Source organism: Spinacia oleracea, chromosome 6 (genome assembly GCF_020520425.1).
Source record: "Spinacia oleracea cultivar Varoflay chromosome 6, BTI_SOV_V1, whole genome shotgun sequence".
Classification (NCBI taxonomy): domain Eukaryota; kingdom Viridiplantae; phylum Streptophyta; class Magnoliopsida; order Caryophyllales; family Amaranthaceae; genus Spinacia; species Spinacia oleracea.
Window position 1 is genome coordinate 146027995 of NC_079492.1, and position 24703 is coordinate 146052697.

General features: G+C 34.9%; 3 protein-coding genes and 1 long non-coding RNA gene across 5 annotated transcripts; 1 reads left to right on the forward strand and 3 right to left on the reverse strand.

The window, feature by feature from the left end:
* Positions 1-7: 7 nt before the first annotated feature.
* On the reverse strand, positions 8-1140 carry LOC130462655 (uncharacterized). Its single transcript, XM_056831392.1, has 3 exons — positions 703-1140; positions 480-620; positions 8-373 (listed from the first exon to the last, which is right to left on the reverse strand). Exons 2-3 carry the CDS (start codon positions 594-596, stop codon positions 8-10), a joined length of 483 nt encoding a protein of 160 aa, XP_056687370.1. The 5' UTR covers positions 597-620; positions 703-1140.
* Positions 1141-1172: 32 nt separating this feature from the next.
* Positions 1173-2145, reverse strand: LOC130462656 (uncharacterized). The gene is made up of 2 exons (XM_056831393.1): positions 1573-2145; positions 1173-1449 (listed from the first exon to the last, which is right to left on the reverse strand). Exons 1-2 carry the CDS (start codon positions 1741-1743, stop codon positions 1228-1230), a joined length of 393 nt encoding a protein of 130 aa, XP_056687371.1. The 5' UTR covers positions 1744-2145; the 3' UTR covers positions 1173-1227.
* Positions 2146-6292: 4147 nt separating this feature from the next.
* Positions 6293-17363, forward strand: LOC110795621 (uncharacterized). Of its 2 annotated transcripts, XR_002535343.2 has the most exons (5): positions 6293-6581; positions 7046-7182; positions 13693-13813; positions 14227-14362; positions 16317-17363. It is a non-coding gene; the product is annotated as an uncharacterized lncRNA (long non-coding RNA). The 2 variants fall into 2 exon arrangements; XR_002535344.2 differs by lacking the exon at positions 13693-13813 and having other exon boundaries at positions 6296-6581.
* A 295-nt stretch (positions 17364-17658) lies between these two features.
* On the reverse strand, positions 17659-19293 carry LOC110795183 (uncharacterized). Its single transcript, XM_056830523.1, has 4 exons — positions 18572-19293; positions 18317-18475; positions 18086-18139; positions 17659-18001 (listed from the first exon to the last, which is right to left on the reverse strand). Exons 1-4 carry the CDS (start codon positions 18719-18721, stop codon positions 17828-17830), a joined length of 537 nt encoding a protein of 178 aa, XP_056686501.1. The 5' UTR covers positions 18722-19293; the 3' UTR covers positions 17659-17827.
* Between the last annotated feature and the right edge of the window lie 5410 nt (positions 19294-24703).

Genomic DNA, 24703 nt, shown 5'->3' on the forward strand with positions numbered 1-24703 from the left:
AATGTAATTACATTGTAGTACCACCGAAGAAGATTGTTCTTCCTAAATTGTCATAATGTTCCCTATCATAGACTCCATAATGCCAATTATCGGTATACTTTTCAGTTTGTTTAGGGCTAATCTTTTGATGGTTTGAATCTAAAACTACAAGACGAGCACAAAATGCAGATAATGTAGCATCTTCAACCGGATAATAACCGTTTCCGATGGGAGGAAGAGGCTGACCAGGTGGGCTATATGCCTCTCCACCAACTGCAATATAAGTCGCGCCATTTGCCAAACCGGTGAATATCTCTCGTGGCCAATAACCAACAATGGCGTCTGGTTTACCTGGGTTGCGTAGTAGAAGCCACCAATGCCCTGTTTTAGGATCCTTTTCAACATATTATGGGTATTAGTTTTGCAGATTGCCTATTTTTCTAGTTAATCCAACTGATTAGAACCACAAAGTTATGAAGAATTGAAATATGAAATTTTACCTGGTAAACAAAGGGAACCATACACCATGTTTTCGAACTTCCTCTTCTCGTGGTTCGTTCCGCAGCAAGGTCGATTGGTATGTCTTTATTGACGTTAACGAATCCAGGGCACAACATGTTGAAGCAATGTGATTGGCCGGCCTAAAAATTAAAGACAAAAAATTGTTTAAAAGGGGAAAAGAAAACAATCACGAAGAGGAGAAATATCGGAGCACATACTCACATTAAAGTATTGAAAAAGATGTGTGCGATTATCTTTGTTTAACGCTGGATTAACCTACACGTTTGAAAAGAAATGAAAGTTAGAGCAAATTACAGTTGAGTATATTGTTTGATGTAGTGTTACTTTTTTCTTCGAGTACATAGAAGGTTCAAAAAACCAAACAATGTACGAAGAAATTTGCATGCACTAAACAATTCCTACGAAAAAAGAGAAAGATGCGGAGTAACTTACGGTCCAACCAAATTGTATCCGATCATTACCATTTTGAATGATCATCTCTCCTGATGAATATTGTTGTGGCATGATATGCGGATTATAAATATTTAATTCACAATTTACACCATAATATTTCACTTTACTTGGGTCAGAATTTGTTTGAACAATTGCGAACTGCGACAACAATAAAGCAAACCTTATTTTTTGAAGGTAAAAGCAAACCTTATTTTTTGAAGGTAAAAGCAAACCTTATTAGGAACACGTGTATTAGGAACCTCTCAAATTCTAAACTATTCAGAAACTGATGGATTACAGGCTTACATGAGTGCCTGTTTGTTGTTGATTTTTTGTGTTAGGCTTGGATCTTGAAAAATAATCTTCTATAAATCGTGATAATTGGATAAATTCATCTTTACTCCATCGTCTGATTGGAATAGTTCCCTCAGGACATCCTCCATCTTCTAATTGCATATTCTCAACCAACAACTCATTTTTAGCTTCTGTCCATTCTGGTACAAAACTTGGTCTCAACTAAATCCCAACAAAATATTAGAGCAAGAATAATAAATCACGTGAAGTACTACGCATATTTTTTTGAAACTACACCTAAATGAATATAAGAAGAAAAATAAATTAAAGTTAAAAATCATGAACCTGCGGATGGGAAGAATGATTTTTCAATAGAGGATGATCAAATGCAGGTTGTTTATAGAAGTCCACACAATCGTACAACTCTCCATATTTTGTCTGCGAATTGAACTCGATTATTATTACAAGAGTTATATACTTGCAATAAACTAGCGCCTTACACAATTTCTCTTGCATAAAACATTATAAAAAAAATAAAAAAAATAAAAAAAACACATAAGTAACGTTCAGTTCTGTAAAAAAATTGTAAATCAAATATATTTCGCACATACAAATTAGAAAATTTAAGATAAAAGAAGAAGAAAAAAAAAAGAAGAACCTTGATTGCCTTAACACTCGGCTTTTTGAGGAGCTTAAATTGCTTGACCCATTGAAGTTTTTCTTGTTTAGAAAATTGAATGCCTTCTATTTCATAATTTATCATAGACGAGCACAAGATCGCAAAGTATACTAGGGTCTTGATACCCATCACTCTACGAGTAATCGAATAAAAAATATATATAAGTACGACATTTTCTAAGATGCAAAATACCGATGTGTGATCATAAAATCAAAAACAAAAAATTAATAAACCTTGCATATAACAATTTTAGTTCAATTGATATAGAATTATTGTATTTCTTACCTGTTCTTTAGTACTCCGTATGCAATTTCTGAAAGTAACTAGCAAAAATATCCTTTTTTTTGGTTTTAATTTACAGTCTATGAAACGTAATGTAACTCCTGGTTTTGGTATTATAAACAGTAACAATGCACATGCACTAAAATATGGAGGGGTTTGGATGCTTCCATATAATTACATTTTGGACATGTTAGACGATAGACAATTAATAACAATAAATGAGTGTATCAGGAGTGATTTCTTTTGTAGAGTGTTAAAAGTCACCCCATATTAAACTGCCTCATTTATTTACCATATACCCTCATTTACTTACCACATTTAATATTTACCATCCTCATTTACCCTCTTACCTCCCCACCTCGAATCTGACACCACCGACCACAACCGGCCAGCCACACCGCCACCACCACGTCGCCGGCGACAAAATGTGTAGCAATGTTTTACATGGCCGAGTCTATCGGTGGAACATCGAATTACTAATTTAGTTTTTAGTCCACAAACTTATGCATTTTAAGCTCATACCATGGTAGAGACTTACGCATATTAAGCTCACACTATGGCGTAAACTTATGCATTTTAAGCTTCTCCCATGTTACGAACTTAAAATTCATAAGTCTATAGCACGGTCGAAGCTAAAAATTCATAAGTCGCTAATATTTTTTTCCGAGTAGATTAATCAAATTCAACAACAAATCAAAATCTTAAATAATATAGACTTATGCATATTAAGATCGCACCATGGCGTAGACTTATGAATTTTAAGCTCCTTCCATGGTACGAACTTAAACTGCGTAAGTCTATACCATGGTCCAAGCTAAAAACTCATAAATCTGTACCATGGTAGAAACTTAAAATTCATAAGTCTGTACGTACAAGCTAAAAATTTATAAGTTTCTGAATATTTTTCCGGACAAAAAAAAACCTCAGCTCTTGTGAATTCACATAGTTATGCATATTAAGCTCGAACCCATATATGCATTTTAAGCTCCTCCGATGGTACGAGCTTAAAATTCACAAGTCTATATCACGGTCGAAGCTAAAAATTCACAAGTCTTTTTTTTTTTTTTCCCGAGTAGATTAAATCAATTTCAACAACAAATCAAAACCTTAAATAATATAGACTTATGCATATTAAGCTCACACCATGGTGTAGACTTATGAATTTTAAGCTTCTTCCATGGTACGAGCTTAAACTGTATAGGTCTATACCATGATCGAAGCTAAAAACTCATAAGTCTGTACCATGGTACAAACTTAAAATTCATAAGCATGTACCATGGCACAAGCTAAAAATGCATACGTTTTTGAATTTTCTTCCGGACAAAATAAAGTACCGCTTGTGAATTCAACGTTCCACCAGTAGACTCGGCCATGTAAACATTGCTACACATTTTTCCACCGACGACGTGGTGCAGGCAGTTGTGGTCGGAGGTGCTGGCCGGTGGTGCTAGCCGGTGGTGGTCAGATTTGGGGTGAAAAGTTAAGAGAGGAATAAATAAAGAAGGATATATATATGGGTACATAAATCGTGCAATTTTAAGTTATATGGGGCGGTAAATAGTAAACCCCCTTTCTTTTAAAACATTAAACATGTACTTCCTCCGTCTTTTAATACTCGCAACGTTTGGACTTTTGCCGCTATTCATATAATCTACTTTGACTATTCTTAGTGCATTTTATATAAGACAAAACATAGTCATGTGGATTCTTGTTAGATTCGTCTCAATGTGTATTTTCAAAATATCAACTTTTTATAATTTTTGCATAAAGAGAATTTAAGATATAAATGATCAAAGTTGTGCATTGGCATGCGTGAAACTAACAAAGTTGCGAGTATTAAAAGACGGAAGAAGTATTTGTTACATTGTATATACTCCCTAATCGAAGTATATTCCATATGCCACGCTATTCGACGCCCACTTTTACACATGTCGCCCATTATTTAATGGTGAAAATCCAAAATTACCCTTATAAAAAATCAACCCCCCTACCCCACCCCCACTCCAACCCCAACCCCATACATCACTTTTTCTCTCTTTAATTTACCCACCCCTTTCCCAATTTAGGCAGCCACCATCGCCATCCACCACCGACACCATCACTCCCACCTAACTTGTTTTTTTCTCCGCCACCCACCACCACCCCCACCTAACTGGTTTGTTTTCCGCCACCCACTGCCGGAGAATACATCGCCATTCATCAAAATACCAACCGGCGCATGCACCACCATCAACAAAGCTACTCGTATTCAATTAATTAAATAATTAATTAAATGTACTCGTGTTACTTAACGATACACGTCGTTTAAAAATTTAGTGATAAAAAGTGCTACAATTACTAATTAGTGTGTTTCACCTATTTCATATCGACTCAAAATAATAAAAAAATATTACCACCTAGCTTAAGCGTTAACCAACAAACAAATATTAGTCTTATTCTTGTCAATTATTTAGTTTTCGACTGATAATAACCGTAAACTACCCTAACAAGACAATAAATATTCAAAGAATAAATTTAATTATGTGATTACATGGAATAGGGTTAAGAGCCCAATTCCTACCCTAGGCCGAAATAGGGATGTGAACCCTATTCCCTCCCTAGGCATGAATAGGGATCTCAACCTTATTCCCTCCCTCCATGTGAAAAAATAGGGAGCTCAACCCTATTCCCAACCTAGGCAAGAATAGGGATCTCATCCCCATTCCATGATTTGTTTGTTTATTTCAAGATTTGTCGGTTTGCTGTTGTTAACATGGAATAGGGCTCATACCCCAATTCTTGTCCTAGGACATGATTGGGATCTCAGCCCTATTCCGTGTTTATCATTTTTGTACCATTACAACACGGAATAGGGCTACAACTCCAATTCCCTCCTAGGACAAGATAGGGATCTCAACCCTATCCCGTGTGCTTTTGTCGCCTATACAAACCACGGAATAGGGCTCCTATTCCCATTCCCACCCTAGGACAAGATAGGGATCTCAGTCCTATTCCGTGTTTTTCCTATTTTGTCTCCATTACAAAACACGGAATAGGGTTCCCAACCCAATTCCAACCCTAGGACAAGATAGGGATCTCAACCCTATTCCATGTCTTTTTTCCCTTTTGTCGCCATTACAATACACGGAATAGGGCTCCCACTACAATTTTCTCCCTAGGACAAGATAGGGATCTCAACCCTATTCCGTGTTTTTTCATTTTTGTTATTACGCGTTTTTCCTCAACTAATTCTTCGTCGAATTTATTACATTTGTTATTATTATTTAGTTAATATTTTTATTACGTTTTTAATAATGCATTATTAAGGTTTTTTAGGGTCATTTATTAATTATAATGTCAATAAATAATTTTTTCAAATGAACACAAGTGAACATTTTTTTCCTTAAATAATTATTAACTTAATTATAGTCAACAAATAAACATGCAAACTTAATTATAGTCAACAAATAAACAAACATAATAAAAATTCATTTACGTTCTCGGCCAAAATTTCACTTCAATCACGATGATGACGTGGTGGTCGGGCCAATGATGGCGGTGGCTAAGGTGAGGCCGACAAAATAGTGGTTGCCGGAATTTAGTGGTGGGTCTAGTGAGAGAAAGTGAGGTAAGTGAGTGGGGGAAGTGGGGGTGAGTGAGAGTGGGTGAGGTGGGGTAGGGTGGGGTGTGAGGGACATTTCATTAAATAAAGATGGGCGTTTTGCGTAAAAGTGGGCGTCGAATAGTAATGCCCTATTCCATTTATGAATACATAGTGTACTACTCCACTATTGTAAGCTATCAATCGACATTCATTAAAAAAAATTGGGAAATATGATTTTAACATTAAAGCATTATCCAATTGAGATATAATCTTTTGCATGTTATCTTTTCAAAATTAATACTTTCTCCGTCTTTTAATACTCGCAACGTTTGGACTTTTGCCACTATTCATATAATCTACTTTGACTATTCTTAGTGTTTTTTATATAAGATAAAACATAGTCACGTGGGATCTTGTTAGATTCGTCTAATTGGCATGCGTGAATCTAAGAAACGTTGCGAGTATTAAAAGACGGAGGAAGTACCAGTGTATTATAGACTAATTATCATGTGAAAAACTTCAAACATAACTAATTATTATTCACATCATAATCTGGAGCATAGGCGGACCGAAGTTACTGGTTGAAAAATTAAACTCAAAATGGAGTGTCCCTCTCATGAACGCTTCTGAATTTCTGATGAGTTATGTACTGATGACGACGCAATAAATGCTTACCAAAACACCAGCGTAAGGTTGCAGTTGAAGAGTAACGAATGTACGATGCTTAATCTTGCTGCTGCGGAGGCGGCGCGGCTGATTACGCAGCTGTGGCAGTGGTCGGGTCAATGGTTCCATCGATTTTCAACGAAGGTATAATTATTTTGGTTTTTTGGGTAGTTTTAACACCCAATTAGACGATTCTATAAATGTTGAATTGTGTTTGTTGATTGCCTAGCTTTGTCGGTGAAAATTTGTTGGATAATTTGGTGAACATGGGGTGAATTTTGCGGCTAGGGTTTTGATTTTGAGTCGTAATGCAATTAATCAATCTCCAAATTGGGGTTTTCATGTTCCATTAATTACAGATGTACTTGCTTGAGCACCATTTTCCAATTTTTTAAATAATGTTTAAAAATTAGAAAATCAATTTGGGGTTAATAATTGCTTGGCTTCCAACCATTATTTGGGGTTGAGGTCTTTGTGCAATTGAAATTTTAGTAGAATATCAATTTAACTTTTCTAAAGGTTGGAGATGATGCTTATTCTTTTGTTGTTAGTAATAGTCCCTGATTTAAGTTTCATCTGGTGATATTGATGGTCATTGTTCTTGGCAGCATGGGTTTGATGGGAAGTTAAAGGGCGGATATTTAACAGATTAGGTTCTGAACTGACAAATTTGCGGTAATTCAAGCATTCTATTGTTGTCAAAGATTACAAGGATGATCTAAATCGGGCAACTGTTTTAAGAAAGGTAAGAAAAACTAATGCTTGCAAGTAACTTGTATTTGATAAGACAATATCATATACCCTATGCTACAAGTCAGTCGGTTTTTTACTGTTGTTAGTGCTTGATTACTTTTTTGATAAGTTGGTTCTAGATTCTAGAATGCAGTAGTTTAAGTCCGTCCTTGTTGTTTTCGCAAGTGCTAAAGTGGGTTTTTAGTGTTTAAGTTAGTAAGATTATTTATGTTTCGTCAAATCATCAATAAATTGTACGCAAACAAAAATCGTCAAACCTCATTAATAAATCATACACAACCAGAAGTTTTAAATTTATCTTTTGTTTTTGGTATTTTAAAAGCCTACTTCTGTTTCCTATTTCAACCAAAATCCTTTATCTCAGCAGAAAGGAAGGGTAAATGACTACCACCTCAGTTGAATATCACTTACGCACTTAGCTTGTCAGTTGGTTACCACAGACTGCATGTATGCATCATAGATCAATAATGAATATGAAGGCATTAAGGCAAAACTAACTAATATAAAGTATACAGGAAAAAAAGTTGCTTAAATTTTCCATTTTAGGCATCCTGTAAGTTAAAATTTGCCAACACTTATCCATCTTTAGCAGCATAATGAGCATATAGTCATATACATTATGATGATAAAGGTCGCAAATTGCGATAACATTTAGTTGTCGCAATCTTACGTGTCAGAATTTAAATTGGTACATATAGGCGCCACTTAGGCTATGCGTCATCAGAATATTTTTACTATCAATGCAATATTTTTATTATGAAAATATGTAAATAAGGTAGTCGATATAAAGAAGAAAACAAATTAAAATATTAAGATTTTCTTACTTTTTTTGTAACGTGTGTAATAGATTATATAAGTTAAATATTTTAGTTTCCAATTTAAATCGTGACGCATAAGCATGACATGTAATCATTGTGACACGGCTTAAAGGTCGAATGTTGCGACCTTTATCATTTTCGAACATTATAAGCACATAAATAACGTTTTTCTACAAATATGCCCGCCTTGATGAGAAATCCTTAAGAAATCATCATAAATTCATAACCATTTTAACTCAAAACCTCAAGACCGCCATAAAAGGATACGAAGCCACCCAAATTATTGCAATTCAACGAAAATTAACACCCGATTACGGCTAGTAAAATCAATACTATTAGGTTTGAAAAAAATTGTAAATTTTTATATGAAGTACTCCATATATACAAAAGGAAAAACAAAAGGAAAAGAAAATGAACCTTAATTGTCTTAACACTTGGCTTTTTGAGGAGCTTAAATTGCTTGACCCATTGAAGTTCTTCTTGTTTAGAAAATTGAATGCCTTCTATTTCATAATTTACTAGAGACCAGCACAAGATCACAAAGTAAATTGCTATCGTCTTGATACCCATCACTGTACGAGTAATTGAACAAAAAAATATATATGAATACGACACAAAATATCGGTGCATGTACATTACAATTTTAATAATTTTAATCATAAAAGGGAAAATAATTTTAATAAACCATGTATATTACGATTTTAGTTCGGCCGGATTATAGAATTATTCTTGAGTATGCAAAAATAATTTTTGTATTTCTTACCTATTCTTGAGTATGCAATTTTAACAAAAGTACTCTGTGTTTTGCATGAGATGGCTAGGAAATGTATTATAACTCCTACTTTTGGTATTAAAAACAGTAACAATTGATGCACATGCACTAAAATAAGGAGGGGCTTGGTTGCTTCCATATAAATTACATTTCGTACATATTAGACATTAGAAGACGATAATAAATGAGCATATCTGAGTGATTTCTTATAAACCATTAAACATGCATGTATTTGTTATACTTGTATAAACTCCCTGATCATTAATGCGTATATGAGTTACAATGTATTAGCTTTGATTGTTATTTGGATATCTTATATTTCCTCCATTTTTTAATACTCGTGATGTTTATATTTCTTACATTATTCACATATTATATTTTGATTATTATTGGTGATTTATAAGTAAGATAAAACATAACCGTGTGAAATCTTGTATAGATTTCTTACACTATTCACATATTATATTTTGATTATTATTGGTGATTTATAAGTAAGATAAAATATAACCATGTGAAATTTGGTTAGATTTGTCTCAATTTGTATTTTCTAAAACATCAACTTTTTATAATTTTTGCTTAAAAGAATTAATGATATGAATGATCAAAGTTATACATTGTCATGCATGAAATTGACTAATGTTGCTAGAAAATACTAACAGAGGAAATACAATTTCCAAAATGTATCCTAAGAGTATGAAGAGAATATAAACTATTCTCTATCACACCCCGCTGTTATAGTGGGAGTAAGTAAGCCTTACACTAAGATTGGATTGAAACTCCAAAAATAATTGTCAGATATGTCTTTTCACTACAAGAAATTGTGCTATTAACGACGGGAAATCCTGTCGCTAAAGACCAATAATTGTTGATTAACGACGGGATTTTCCGTCGCGAACCCGTCATAAAACAACGCGCGGATGGTGCAGGGGCCTGCACGTAGATCTACGTTCACCTGCACCAAAACGCAAAAACATTAAAAGAAAACGAAAAAGAACATAACAAACTAAATAGAAAGAACATAATAAAGTAAACGAAAAGAACATTAACTAAAACCTGAAAAGAACACTAATGCTAAAAAACTAAAGAAAATATACAAAAATAAAAATAACATATTCTCTCTCCTGATAAACTATAAAAAGAACAATTATTTTTCAAAAAGAACATCGTGTGAAAAATACAACAGAAAAACAAAAAAAAATAATTATCGATAATGTTATTAAATATTAAAAAACATAAATAAGTTAAAAAGAACACAAAATAATTAAAAAAAGAACAACAACTTTTTTATAAAACAGAAGAAAAAAGAACAAAACACATGGAAAAGAACAACATTTTCTTTTTCCTTATCAAATAAAAGAACAGAATGAAAGGGACGAAAAGAACAACAAATCTATGTTCTTTTATTAGTTGTATTTGTTCTTTTCAAACCACTTAGTGTTCTAATTAAAAAGACGAAAACGACGATATTTTGATGCACTTAAAACTAGATCTATATTTTTATTTAAATGTATTTTTGTTCTTATCCCACGCATCAGAACTATGTTCTTTTATTAAGTGTTATTTGTTCTATTCAAACGATTTTATGTTCTAATTAAAAAGACGAAACGAAGATTTTTTGATGCACTTAAAACTAAATCTATATTTTTTAAAAAAGTATTTTTTGTTCTTTTACCACAAATCGGACTATGTTCTTTTTTAAGTGTTATTTGTTCTTTTCAAACCATTATATGTTCTTTTTTAACAATCTATGTACGTTGATATAAAAGAACAAACTATGTTGATTTAAAAGAACAAACTATGTTGATGACACAGTAAAAGTAAAGTTGTGAAAAGAACATAACAACTTGAAAAAGAACATTAGAGGAAAGAACAAGGAAACGTACCTTAATCACTTGATCAACATGTATCAGGAACATCAATATCTTTTAATAAATCTTAAAAAACTGATCTCAATCCTCGGAAAATATCACGCTCTCCAGAGATTCTCTTGCTTCGAAAACTAACCAAATTGAACTAGTGTTTTTTCTTAATTCACTCATTTTCAACAAACAAGAAACATTCAGAAGGAATTTTAGAGAGAGAATAAGGAGAAAATGTTTTTTTAACTCTATCACTCACCATCTAACTCTTTCTCTTTCAAAAAATCTCTCTTATGTTGAGAGAATATAAATCATCTTCTCTTTCTCTCTCTAAAATGTATTTATAAAATGACTAATGATTATGACTCATAAGTACAATTATTATATATATAGTTGCTGAAAAATAGAAAATGAACAAATAGGAAGTAGAATCAAATAATTGAAGAACAAAGAAGGAGAAAGGAAAAATTGTTAAAGAGTGCATAATGAGAACTGTGCACGTGTTTTTATTTTGTTATTTTAACAGAGTATTATAAAAAGAACAAATGAAAAGACTAAAAGAACAAATATAGAGACTAAAAGGAACAAGTCAAGTACTTTGTCCCACAATAACATATGATTCGGAATCATCATTTTCATCATTCTGTTATGAATTATCAAGCACATTATTCTTAATATCTGAAAAAAAAAATAGGTTAACATGTATAAAAACAAGAAAAAGAACGCAATCAAAGAAACAAAGGATAAATAAAAAGTAACAAGAAAAATAACACAATAAAATAAAAAGAACAAGTTATGAAACGCAAATAAAATTGAAAATAATAAAAAAGAAGAACACAGTAAAATAAAAGAACAAATTATGAAACGCAAATGGTCTATTTTTCTACTATAATGAAACTGTTCTTTTAATACGAGCATAATGAAACTGTTCTTTTAATACGAACATATGTTCCTTTAATAGGTAAAAATGTTCTTTTCTGGGAAAAAAAATCGTAATTACGTAATCAAAATCTTCAAAATCAACGATTTCAACAAAATCAGCGTGTTATTACATAATTTGATTCATTAAAATCATCAAATTCATCAAAACACGATTATTACACAATCAAAATCATCAACATAGTCAAAATCATCAAAAACACAATTATTACAAAATCAAAATCATCAAAACATACCATTTATTATTACAAAATTGAAAAATTACCTCCCAAAATCAGATTACCAGCTGCAGAATTCAGGTTTGAAGAAGAAAAATCAATTTAATTTGATGTTGAAGCAGAAAAATCAACGAATTTTTGGGGATTTTCATTACTTTCTCTCTCTAAAACCCATTTAAGAAAACCTAGTTCACACTTTCTCTCTCCTCTTCATAGTTTGAATTCAAAATATAAAACCCAGAAGAATATATATCGCAAAAATAACAACGAATCAAATAAAAACGCGATAAACATAGCTGAAAAGAACAGAGCCTTTAATGTTCTTTTGTTTAGGGGAATTGTTCTTTTGTTCAAGGGCATTGTTCTTTTTTCTGGGAATTTAATAAAAACGCGCGTTTTATGTTTAATGTTGGTCGTTTTGATCCCGGTGCACCTAGAGCTACGTGCACACGCCTGTACTATCCAATTTGCGGTCATAAAAGGGGGTCGTCGTTAATGGAAAATCCCGTCGTTAACCCGTCGTAAAAATCATTTGCGACGGTTGTCCCGTCTTTGTTGGGTTTTTATCCCCGTCGCAAAAGCCCTTTTACGACGGGATTTTTACCCGTCGTTATTAGGTTGTCATAAAAGATACAAATTCTTGTAGTGTTTGTGAAAATATTTGCGGACTCATACTCCGTAACTCGTAGGAACTTGTAACACCTGATTACCTGAATCAAACCCAAAACATCCTTTTCTTGTACGAAATGGATATCCATGTTTTGTACGTTGGTATTGAATCGGGTGGGGGTGTAGATGAGCCAAAACTCTATGAACTACTCGAGCTTGACTAAAGGGGCGTTTATGTCAGTTTATTTAATAAACGAGTTTAACTTGAACAACTTTCTAAACTAGTTTAATAAAGAGCTCGAACAAACATAAATATATGTTATATGCCTGTTCATCTAAGTTCACGAACAAGTGAACAACTCTTACTCTTTATGTTTATGAACACGTCCATTTATATTCATATAATAAAAAACGTTACCATATATAATTTCTTTTATTTTTATTTTTTTTATAAACAAATTAATTCATTGATAAAAGGTCATATGACATCTACATAAAGATTTAAATCTAACAAATACATAACAATCGAATCAAATAAAAACTTCATTTCACCATAGCTACGATCGTAGTATATCAAACATTCTGTATACCCTCTTTTATATCGCTGAGATTTACAGCCTTCATTGACGAGGGGTCTATAGATCTGGTGTAGCCGTGACAAATATGATTTCCGTCTGATTCGTCTGATTGTAGTCGAAAGATTGACATCCTCTTCGATCCCGCATACATCTTTACCAAAGAATGGGTACTTACTACACTGAAACTATGTAGTTTTATTGAAATCTAACGCAAAAACACAACAGAATGGAAAGAGATCATATTTTCAACATCTAAATCAGCCAACTATTCAGGTTGATATGGAGTATTATTATTTTTTGGTTCTACTACGAGGAGTTCCCACCGCCTTTGACGAGGTACCTCGATGGGCGGCATCCCTCCCAGTTTAGATTTTTTCCATTCCCAAGGCTCGAACCCTAGACCTTGGTTAAGGAGCAAGAGACCCTTAACCACTAATGTCAATCTCAATTGATTGATATGGAGTATTATAAGATAGCACTCGTAGAGTCATAGCAGCTCGACTCGACTCTGCTCGCCTCGTTTAAACTCTTAGAACCGGGTTTTTTTTCTTATTTTTTTACTTTAAGGATTAGAACCGGGTTTTTAGATGGATAGATCTATCTGCAAATTCAATATCACCGTGTCCCTCCCATACACGCTTCTGATGAATGATGAACTGATGATGACACACTTTCCCAATGTCGCAAAAAAATCTTACCAAAACACCAGCTTGAGGTTGAAGAATAACGAATTTAAGATGGTCAATCTTGCTGCTATGGAGGCGGCGCGTCTTATACCGCGGCGGTTGTGGTGGTGGTCGGGTCAATGGTTTCATCTTATTTCAACGAAGGTATAATTGTTTTTGCTTTTTTTTTTTTGGTAGTTTTAACACCCAATTACACAATTCTGTACATTGTGAATGGAATTTGTTGAATTCTTAGGTTTGTCGGTGAAAAATCGTTGGATAATTCGGTGATCACGGGGGTGAATTTTGCGGGCTAGGGTTTTGGTTTTTAGTTGTAATGCAATTAATCAATCCCCAAATTGCGGGGTTCATGTTCCATAGATTGCAGATTTACTTGCTTGAGCACCCTCGTCCATTTTTTATATTAAGAAGGAAATGATCTTTTTATTTAGGCTTCCAACCAAAATTGGGGTTGAGGTCTTTGGGCAATTGATATTTAAGTAGAATTTCAATTTAACTTTTCTGAAAATTGAAGATGATGCTTATGCTTATTGATGGTCATACATTGTTCTTGGCAGCATGGTTTTGATGGGAAGTTGAAGGGTGGGTTTTCAACAAATTAGGTTCTGAGCAGAAAAATTTGCGATAAGTCAAGCATTCTATTGTTGTCAAAGATGACGAGCAACATCTAAATCAGCCAACTATTTTAAGCAGGTAAGAAAAACTAATGCTTGCAAGTAACTTGCCTTTGATAAGATGATATTTATATACCCTATGCTACAAGTCAGTTAGTTTTTTAACTTTTGCAAGTGCTTGAATGAGGAAGTCTTGGCCTCAAGTGACTTGTGTCCATATGGACACAAGTGACTTGTAATTGGTACCCGCTAATTTGGTATTGGTACTAAGACTAGTATGGTATTGGTATACCAATACATTGCTAAGAAGTACCAATACAAATTATTTGTGTTATTGGTACTGACATAAGTTGTGTTGGTACTAAAAATAATTGTATTTGAGTCACTTGTGTCCATATGGACACAAGCCACTTGAGGTTTAGCAATCCTCGTGCTTGAATACTTTTCTAGTTTTCTGATAAGTTTATAACTTATAAGATTCTAGAATTCAGTAGTCTGAGTCCTTCATTATTGTTTTATCAAGTGCTTTAGTGGGTTGTTACTGAGACGTTTAATGTTCCTTCGAATATCTTTAAACTCTGTGTTAAATAAAAATCGTCAAACCTCGTTAATAAATCATACACTAACCAAAGTTTTTAAGTTCTCTTTTGTTTCTGGTCTTTCGAAGGACTTTCAATTCCAACCAAATCCCTTAATCTCAGCAGAAAGGAAGATAAAGAAAGGGTGACTCCCACCTCATTTCAATATCACTTAGGTACTTAACTTGTCATGTATCACTTAGCTTGTCAGTTGATAGTTTGTTACCACAGCTTGCGTGTATACATTATTGATCGCTGATGAATAAGAAGGCAATAACGCACAACTAATTAATATACTACGTATATAGGAAAGAAAGTTTCTGAAAGTTTCCATTTTAGGCGTCCTGTAAATAAAAATTTGCCAAGCTCATTACCCATTTCTAACAGCATAAGGAGCATATACATGCTATTATAAATACCATGCATACCTTTGTTTCCATCCACCAGTTGTGCGTCAAAATATATTTTTCACCTTATTCTTCATCTTCCTGACATAACACCCATTCTTGATCACACCAGTCTCCTCAACAGATTAGTGCCATAAAGTGGCTCTAGTCTCTAGTTTGAGTCTTGTCCACGTTACTTGGTAAGTTTTCTTTTTATGTAGTATGGCTCAAGTGCTAATTTTGCATTATTTTGGAAAAATCTTCACATAGATGTTAATTGTTATTTGATCTTTCATCCTTATGTTAACTGTTAAGTAGTAGTCATGGAGTAATACTCGTTCCTCTGCTTTGGTAGTCTGGATTCCCTAATAAGTAAAATAGAAACATGGCTGTAATTGAGTTAGACTAATTATTCGGGCCGTCTCCATTGCATGCCTACACTGTTACTAAACTTCATCACAGCATGTGCAAAAACAAACAAAACAAAACGATGCAGTTCTGTTTTTCCACCGTGCATGACTCAGTAAACCATCTTAGGTTCACTGGTTGACTTCTTTTATGCTCATTCTGTGCACAAATTCAGGTACCATTATAGGTGAACGAAACCTATAAATATAGGGTATTTAAAGAATGGGGGCTGATTCTGATCTTTGGTTCGGCTAATAGTTCAAAGTTAGACGATAAAGTAAGGAAGGGCAGTTTTGTTCATATACTCTGTGGAGAAGTTATATAACTGCATTGAAGTCCTAACTCCTAAATGAATATTTATTCATAATGTAGTAGATTTTACCTACGCATTGTTTTATCCCTTAGAAACCGACTTTTATGTTAAATTTAGCTATGTAAAAGAATATCCTTGCTTATCTTTACAGTAACGATAATCAGGTATTATTTAACAAAATTCTCTAGGACATAATTAATCTGTAGCTCATCATGCGGACCTTGGCAAGTTTGGCATTGGATTATTCAGTTAGAGACTTGGAGTGTGAATTTTGTTTAACTTTTTTAATTTTAAATTTAGTACAATATAATTATTTGTAACTTATTAGATTTCAATGTTTTGATACAGGTTTATTGTTGTATTAACTCTACTAGCACAACTTGGACTCTCCATAGGAGATGGTGGTGATGGCCATAATCCCTTCAAATTTCGTGGAATATATGAATGGATTATCCAAGTTTCACTAATATTAGGTATTATTTTAATAGTGATTCTTATATATTTTATTAGATGTACATTTTTGCAAAAAGTACACCACCCACTATCCAACTCCCTAATCTTCCCACCAGCCCAAGCCACTGAAATTTCTAGCCACCCTTCTAATACTCTTTCAGAAACCTATGTCTTACGTAGATTACCGGAAGAGATTTATACGTATTCAACTGAACGTTCTAATGATTTTAGTCATATACTTCGTATATTGTATGATATGCAATTTTCCTTTTGTTGATAAGGGAGAAGCTGTGCATCCATGTTTTTCACTCTCACTATACTAGGTCATGGTTTCCGAAGCACGATTTTCGTTCTACACTGTGCCGTCATGATTATTTTGACGGTTTTGCCGATTACTAATTGGTACAGTGTAAAAAACTATGTTTATATGGTACATGCATAAATGAATTTTATTTTAAATGAAATATTTTAATAAAAATCATAGTTTTTGACTCTGATAAAAATCATAGTTTTTGACTCTGATAAAAATCATAGCTTGTGTAAAACTGTCAATATTTTGTGATTTCAATCCTTGATGTATGAATACCTTGTACGAGTTTACGAAATTGTTAAGTATCGTCACACACCATGGATGCCACAAATGATGTGTTATGTGTGCAACACTTCGTGACTTCGATCTCAAAGGCTGCAAAACCTACGTTGCTTTGCTTGTCTGTGTTGGTGTTCCGTTGCTTTTCTGGTTTCAGGCAAACATTGTCTATCTTTTGTTATGCTATTGGTGTAGCTTTTATGTCCTTTGTAAAACATGTAGGCTGCACCTTTGCTTGGGTTGCAGCTCTATGTTGTAACCTTCGCGTTAATACATTTGTTTCGTGTATAACAAGAATACTTGTGGTGTTTATGGTATCACGGAAGGAGGAAAAACAAGAATGCAAACGTCAATTATCGAGTATTACTGATTGTTGTTTTTATTTCCTCAATTCTGAAAATGTAATTACATTGTAGTACCACCATAGAAGATTGTTCTTCCTAAATTGTCATAATGTTCCCTATCATAGACTCCATAATGCCAATTATCGGTATACTTTTCAGTTTGTTTAGGGCTAATCTTTTGATGGTTTGAATCTAAAACTACAAGACGAGCACAAAATGCAGATAATGTAGCATCTTCAACCGGATAATAACCGTTTCCGATGGGAGGAAGAGGCTGACCAGGTGGGCTATATGCCTCTCCACCAACTGCAATATAAGTCGCGCCATTTGCCAAACCGGTGAATAGCTCTCGTGGCCAATAACCAACAATGGTGTCTGGTTTACCTGGATCGCGTAGTAGAAGCCACCAATGCCCTGTTTTAGGATCCTTTTCAACGTATTATGGGCATTAGTTTAGCAGATTGCCTATTTTTCTAATTATGAAGAATTGAAATTTGAAATAGTACCTGGTAAACAAAGGGCGCTATACACCATGATTTCAAACTTCCTCTTCTCGTGGTTCGTTTCACAGCAAAGTCAATTGGAATGTCTTTATTGACGTTAACGAATCCAGGGCACAACATGTTGAAGCAATGTGATTGACCAGCCTAAAAATTAAAGACAAAAATATTGTTTAAAAGGGACAAAAAAACAAATAAGAAGAGAAGAGAAATATCGGATCACATACTCACATTAAAGTATTGAAAAAGATGTGTGCGATTATCTTTGTTTAACGCTGGATTAACCTACATGTTTGAAAAGAAATGAAAGTTAGAGCAAATTACAGTTGAGTATATTGTTTGATGTAGTGTTACTTTTTTCTTCGAGTACATAGAAGGTTAAAAAAACCAAATAATGTACGAAGACATTTGCATGCGTTAAACAATCCTTACGAAAAAAGAGAAAGATGTGGAGTAACTTACGGTCCAACCAACTTGTATCCGATCATTACCATTTTGAATGATCATCTCTCCTGATGAATATTGTTGTGGCATGATATGCGGATTATAAACATTTAATTCACAGTTTACACCATAATATTTCACTTTACTTGGGTCGGAATTTGTTTGAACAATTGCAAACTGCGACAACAATAAAGCAAACCTTATTAAGAACACGTATATTAGGAACCTCTCAAGTGCTATAACTATTTTGAAACTAATGGATTAAAGGCTTACATGAGTTCCTGTTTGTTGTTGATTTTTAGTGTTAGGCTTGGATCTTGAAATATAATCTTTTGTGAATTGCAATATTTGGATAAATTCATCTTTACTCCATCGTCTGATTGGAATAGTTCCCTCATGACATCTTTCATCTTCTAATTGCATATTCTCAACCAATACCTCATTTTTAGCTTCTGGCCATTCTGGTACAAAACTTGGTTTCAACTAAATCCCGACAAATAATTAGGGCAAGAATAATAAATCATATGAAGCAGGCCCGACCCTAGGGGGTAGGCGAGGGGTGCCACCGCCTAGGGCCCAAGGCGAAAAGGGGCACAAAATAATAGCATGTTCAGTAATTTAGTACTAGTAATAAACAACACATTAAACATACATATTATTTTCTTGGCTCATTGGTTGAAAGTAGGTGTTAATGTTTTGATGTTTACTAGAGGTCTAGTGTTCAACTCCCCTTACTTGTTCATTTCTTTTGTTTTTTAAACTTTCTCAATATTTTTATTTTTGTGTTTACGTTGGTTTTTCTTTTTTAAACTTTGTCAATATTTTTATTTTGTGTTTTACTTTGAATTTTTCTTTTTTAAACTTTGTCAATGTTTTTTATTTTGTGTTTTACGTTGAGTATATGTACGTAGTATTTGATTTTTAGTACTCAGTTCTAATTGATGTAACTATATGTGGGCGAAAAAAATGCTTATTTTATGGACTATAAGGTTTATAAGTTTTAAAATAGATATCAAATTTTAATGAAGACAAAATTAATTGATACTTTTATATGCTCAAAATGAACCTTTATTTACAAAAAAAAAAAAAAAAAAAAAACTTTTATACATATTAATTATCTTGCAATTAAGTGAGTATTTATTTTATTGAAATATTTCAAGAGATCGACTAGAGCATGATTTTGAAATTCTAGGATCCTGCAAAGGAGATATAGTAAGTTTTGATTGATTTGAATTCAACAATATAATGGATTTAACAAAAATGATATTATTTCAGTTAAAGAAGTATTATTTCGGAAGGGGCCTTGATCCCTTATTTTGTCTAGGCCCCTCCAAATATCAGGACCGGGGCTGATATGAAGTGCTACGTTTTTTTTTTGAAAACTACACCTAATTGAACATAATAAGAAAAAAAAAAAAATTAATCATGAACATGTGGAAGGGAAGAATGTTTTTCTAATATTTTTTTGAAACTACACCTAATTGAATATAACAAGAAAAAGAAATTAGAGTTAAAAATCATGAACCTGTGGATGGGAAGAATGGTTTTTCAACAGAGGATGATCAAATGCAGGTTGTTTATAGAAATCCACACAATCGTACAAGTCTCCATGTATTGTCTGCAAATTAAACTCTTGATTATATTACAAGAGTTATATAATTATAATAAACTAGCACCTTCCACAATTGCTCTTGCCAAAATAAAAAATTGTAAGAAAAACTAACAAACAAAATGAAACACATAAATAACGTTTAGTTCCGGATAAATTTGCAAATTAAATATATTATGTACATGTAAATGGAGAAAATTAAAGAAAAGGGAAAAAAGAAAAAGAACCTTGATTGCCTTAACACTTGGCTTTTTGAGGAGCTTAAATTGCTTAATCCATTGAAGTTTTTCTTGTTTAGAAAGTTGAATGCCTTCTATTTCATAATTTATCATAGACGAGCATAAGATCACAACGTATACTAGGGTCTTGATACCCATCATTCTACGAGTAATCGAATAAAAAATATATATAAATACGACATTTTCTAAGATGCAAAATACCGATGTGTGATCATAATAATAAAATTTAAAAAAAAAAAAAAAAAAAAAAAAAAAATAATAATAATAATAATAATAATAAACCATGCATATAACAATTTTAGTTCAATTGATATAGAACTATTATATTTCTTACCTGTTCTTTAGTACTCCGTATGCAATTTCTGAAATTAAATAGCAAAAGTATTTTTATTTTTATTTTGTTTAATTTACAGTCTAGGAAATGTAATGTTGCTTCGAAACAAAAAGGAAATGTAATGTAATTTCTGGTTTTGGTATTATAAACAGTAACAATAAATGCACATGCACTAAAATATGGAGGGGCTTGGATGCTTCCATATAATTACAGTTTGGACATGTTAGACAATAGACAATTAATAATCATAAATGAGCGTATCTGGAGTGATTTTTTTAAGACATTAAACATGTACTCCGTATTTTTTTTTTTTTTTTTTTTTTTTTTTGACAAGAGGACTAGAAACAAACAAACGAAAAACAGAGCAAAACCAAAATAAAAAAAACTAAAATCTATGCCTAATGAGATGTCGACAACGCGCCAAAATGGCCAGCTTATGGGCCGGGAACACATACTGACGAGAGACCTTGAGAGCTGAAAACATCGCTAATGAACTCAGGAGCCGTCGCAGATCCTGAAGCGCCCAAGTAATAGAAACAGGACCCTGTTGAGTCGAAGTAACCAAGTCCACAAGCAAAGCAGAATCCGAAAACAGAAGGACTCTAGTAAAACCCCGGTTGATAGCCATTCGAATCCCCCACAAACAAGCCGATAATTCTGCCTGCAAAGCTGAAGCTAAAACGCAGGCCTGAGCCCCTCCCCCAGTATGAGACAGAGTCCTAGGATCTTGAAGAATCCAACCTAACCCAGCCTCATTAGTTGTGGAATTCCAAGCACCATCAGTAATGAGACATGTGACAGAAGAATCCATAACTGACCAAGGAAAACCAGGATGGTCCAACTTTTTTGGACAGAGACTGCGCGCATAATCTGCAGAGGGGGCAGACCTTGCACGAACCTCAGAACATCTCACCGTCCAGGACTCTACTAATACTAACAAAACTCCTGGATCCCAGACTGCATTTCGAAACCTGATATTATTGCGGAGAATCCACACAGACCATAACATAGAAATGAACTTATCTAATAGGACCTGGTGAGACCTGCAGGAAGAACAGTTTGCCATAAACCCCGTGCACCAATATTCCAAAGAACCTGACGAAGAGGGCAAGAAAAGTCGAAGAGAAGAAGCAGCCCAGAACTGGGTCATCATAGGGCAATCCCAAAATAAATGCTCAAAAGTCTCCGGATACCGATGGCAAAAGGAACATGCTGGATCTATAGGCATACCCCGAAGTTGCAGAGAGGAAGCTAAAGGAAGAGAATGCTTAAGCAATTTCCAAAAGAAAACCTTAAGCTTATGCATAATCTTCAACCCCCAGAAATGTTTCCACCAAGAAGCGGAGGGAACTGAGGTAGACGAAGCAACATTATGGTGCTGACTCATGAGCATAGCATACGCGGATCTGACCGTGAACTTCCCGTCATAAGAAAACTTCCAGTAGACAAAATCGTCCTTCTGCATAGAAGGACGTTCCAGAGCCAGAATCTGACTAGCTGTGTTGTCATCAAAAAGTTGATGCACCAGCTCAACCTTCCACGCGTAGGAACGCGGATCTAGTAATGAGGAAACATGAGTCGGCTTAACCGACTCAACCACCGACGGCCTGAAACGAACCAAAAGACCTGGAACCCAAGCATCCCTAAGAATGCGAATACAATTCCCTGCCCCGGGTTTCCAAGCAATCCCTTGGTCTAAGACTTGGAAACCTTCAGCAAGGCTCCTAAACCCCCAAGAAGGACGAGAACCTGAAGCCCGAGAACCAGCAAGACCAAGATTCGGGTAGCGGACCTTAAAAAGACGAGACATAAGAAGTTGCGGGTTGTGAACAATGCGCCAAGCATTCTTAGCTAGAAGAGCCTGATTAAAACCTTGAATACCTCTAATTCCCAGACCCCCCATTCCTTTCGGAAGATGTAAAATGGATGCCGGAAGCATTGCTATCCCCCTGGAATCTGCAGAAGAGCGCCACCAGAACTGAAGACACAACTGGTCAATCCGATCACAAATTGACTTCGGGATCTTGAAAACAGAGAGAACGTGTGTAATGGAGGCTATGAGCACGTAATTGATAACAACCAGTTTTGCCGCTGAAGAAAGGCGCAAAGATGAAAAATTAGCAATTCGGCGTGCTATGCAATCCACAAGGCCATAAAATGCTTCACACTTAGACCGACCCATGTCCACTGGAACCCCAAGATAAGGCCCTAAAGAGGTACGCTGACCCAACCGCAAGGAGGTAGCCAGGAAGTCACGATAGTCCTGCGGAGTATTAGGACTGAATTTGACAAAGGATTTTTGGTAGTTAATCACCTGACCAGAAATAGAGCTGAACTTAGACAGTAAGGCCAGGACCTGGTCACAAATTTCAGGAGACAGCCGGAAAAACAGGAGAGAATCATCAGCAAAAAATAAGTGTGAGATCGAAGGAGCGCCTCGAGATATAGAAATCCCTTCAATCAAGTGCATCCGTTCCGCACGATGCAAGATAGAAGAGAACACTTCCATGCACAAAACAAATAAATAAGGAGAAAGGGGATCTCCTTGGCGCAAACCGCACTTTGGATGAAAAGCCCGAGTAGGCTCACCATTTACAAGGACCTGGTAAGACACCGTAGTGACGCATTGCCGAATGATGTTGACCCAGTATGGAGGGAACCCAAACGCTTGTAAGGCCTGAAACAAGAAATCCCAACGCACTCTATCATAAGCCTTATTCATATCAAGTTTGACCACTGCATAGAATTTACTCCTTGTTGAAGCCCGATTAACGAAAGAAATCAACTCATGAGCAATCAGACATTCATCTGACATTAGACGCTCTGGAACAAAAGCATTCTGGTTGCCCGAAATCAGAGAAGGAAGCACAGAGCGCATACGATGGGTCAGGCACTTCGAAATGCACTTGTAAATGACATTACACAGTCCAATAGGACGAAACTGGGACACCAACGTAGGATGTTGTGTTTTAGGGAGGAGCACCAAGAAAGTGCGGTTCCAATCCCTGAGCATAAACCCATGAGCAAAGAAAAATTGAACAGCATTAATGACATGAGAACCCACAATTCCCCAGTGGGTTTTGAAAAACGATGCTGAAAAACCATCCGGACCTGGAGATTTGTTGTCAGCGATATTAAACATGGCATAACGAATCTCTGCAGGGGAGAAAGGAACCATCAAGAACTCTCTGTTTTCCTGGGACAAAACTGGAAGCTGGAGCTGCTCCCAGTCATACGGGAGAGGATCGGAAACTGGCTTATTGACCTCATATAAGTCCGAGTAAAAACCAAAAATGAGCGAACGGAGAGCAGGAGGAGAGGAAACCCATTCACCCACATCATTCTGTAAGGTAGAAATGGTGTTCCTACGCTTTCGAGCCTGAACTGACGCAAACAAGAGCTTTGAATGACATTCACCAAAAGCATCCCATTTAACCTTAGAACGTTGACGCCAGTATAAGAAGGTAGCCTGCGCTCTAGCTACACACTCATCCTTTGTTGTAAGAAAAAGAGTTGCAGCAGGACCGGGGCCAATGGAGTTGGCAGCAGAGATCAAAATAGTAGAGAAATCCCTCCAACTAATACCCCAACTACGTCTGTTCCGAACGCACCAATCTAACATGAAATGACGACTGGCAACCAATTTGGATTGCAGAATGTACATAGGCGAACCTACATACTTGCGTTGAAACACAGACGTAATAAACTCAACCACCTGCTTGGCCTGTAGGCACCAATTTTCGATACGGTAAGGACGTGATGAACGAGGCGTTGAATCCAGGCGTAAAATAATTGTAGCATGGTCCGATAAGAAAATAGGTTGATGAAGGATAGAGGTGTCAGGGTTTTCCAACAACCATGTCCCCGAGGCGTACGCCTTATCCAACCTCTGAAATGTGAGAGAATTATCATGGTGGTTATTTGTCCAGGTATACGGGCACCCTGAAAAAGGAATATCCATTAACCCATTTTCAAGGCGCCATTGCATAAACTTGTGACGACCCGGGGTGTACAATGACCCTCCCATTTTATCATCTAAGAACTCAACTTGGTTAAAGTCCCCAATGAGGACAATCTTGGGGTATTGGGCTAAAATTAAAGAAATCTTATCCCAGACCAAGGTTCTATCAGCTAAATGAGGCGCTACGTACACAAACAACATGTAGCTTATTTCACTATTAACATTCGAAATTTTACAAAGTACAAAGTTGCTACAAACTGAA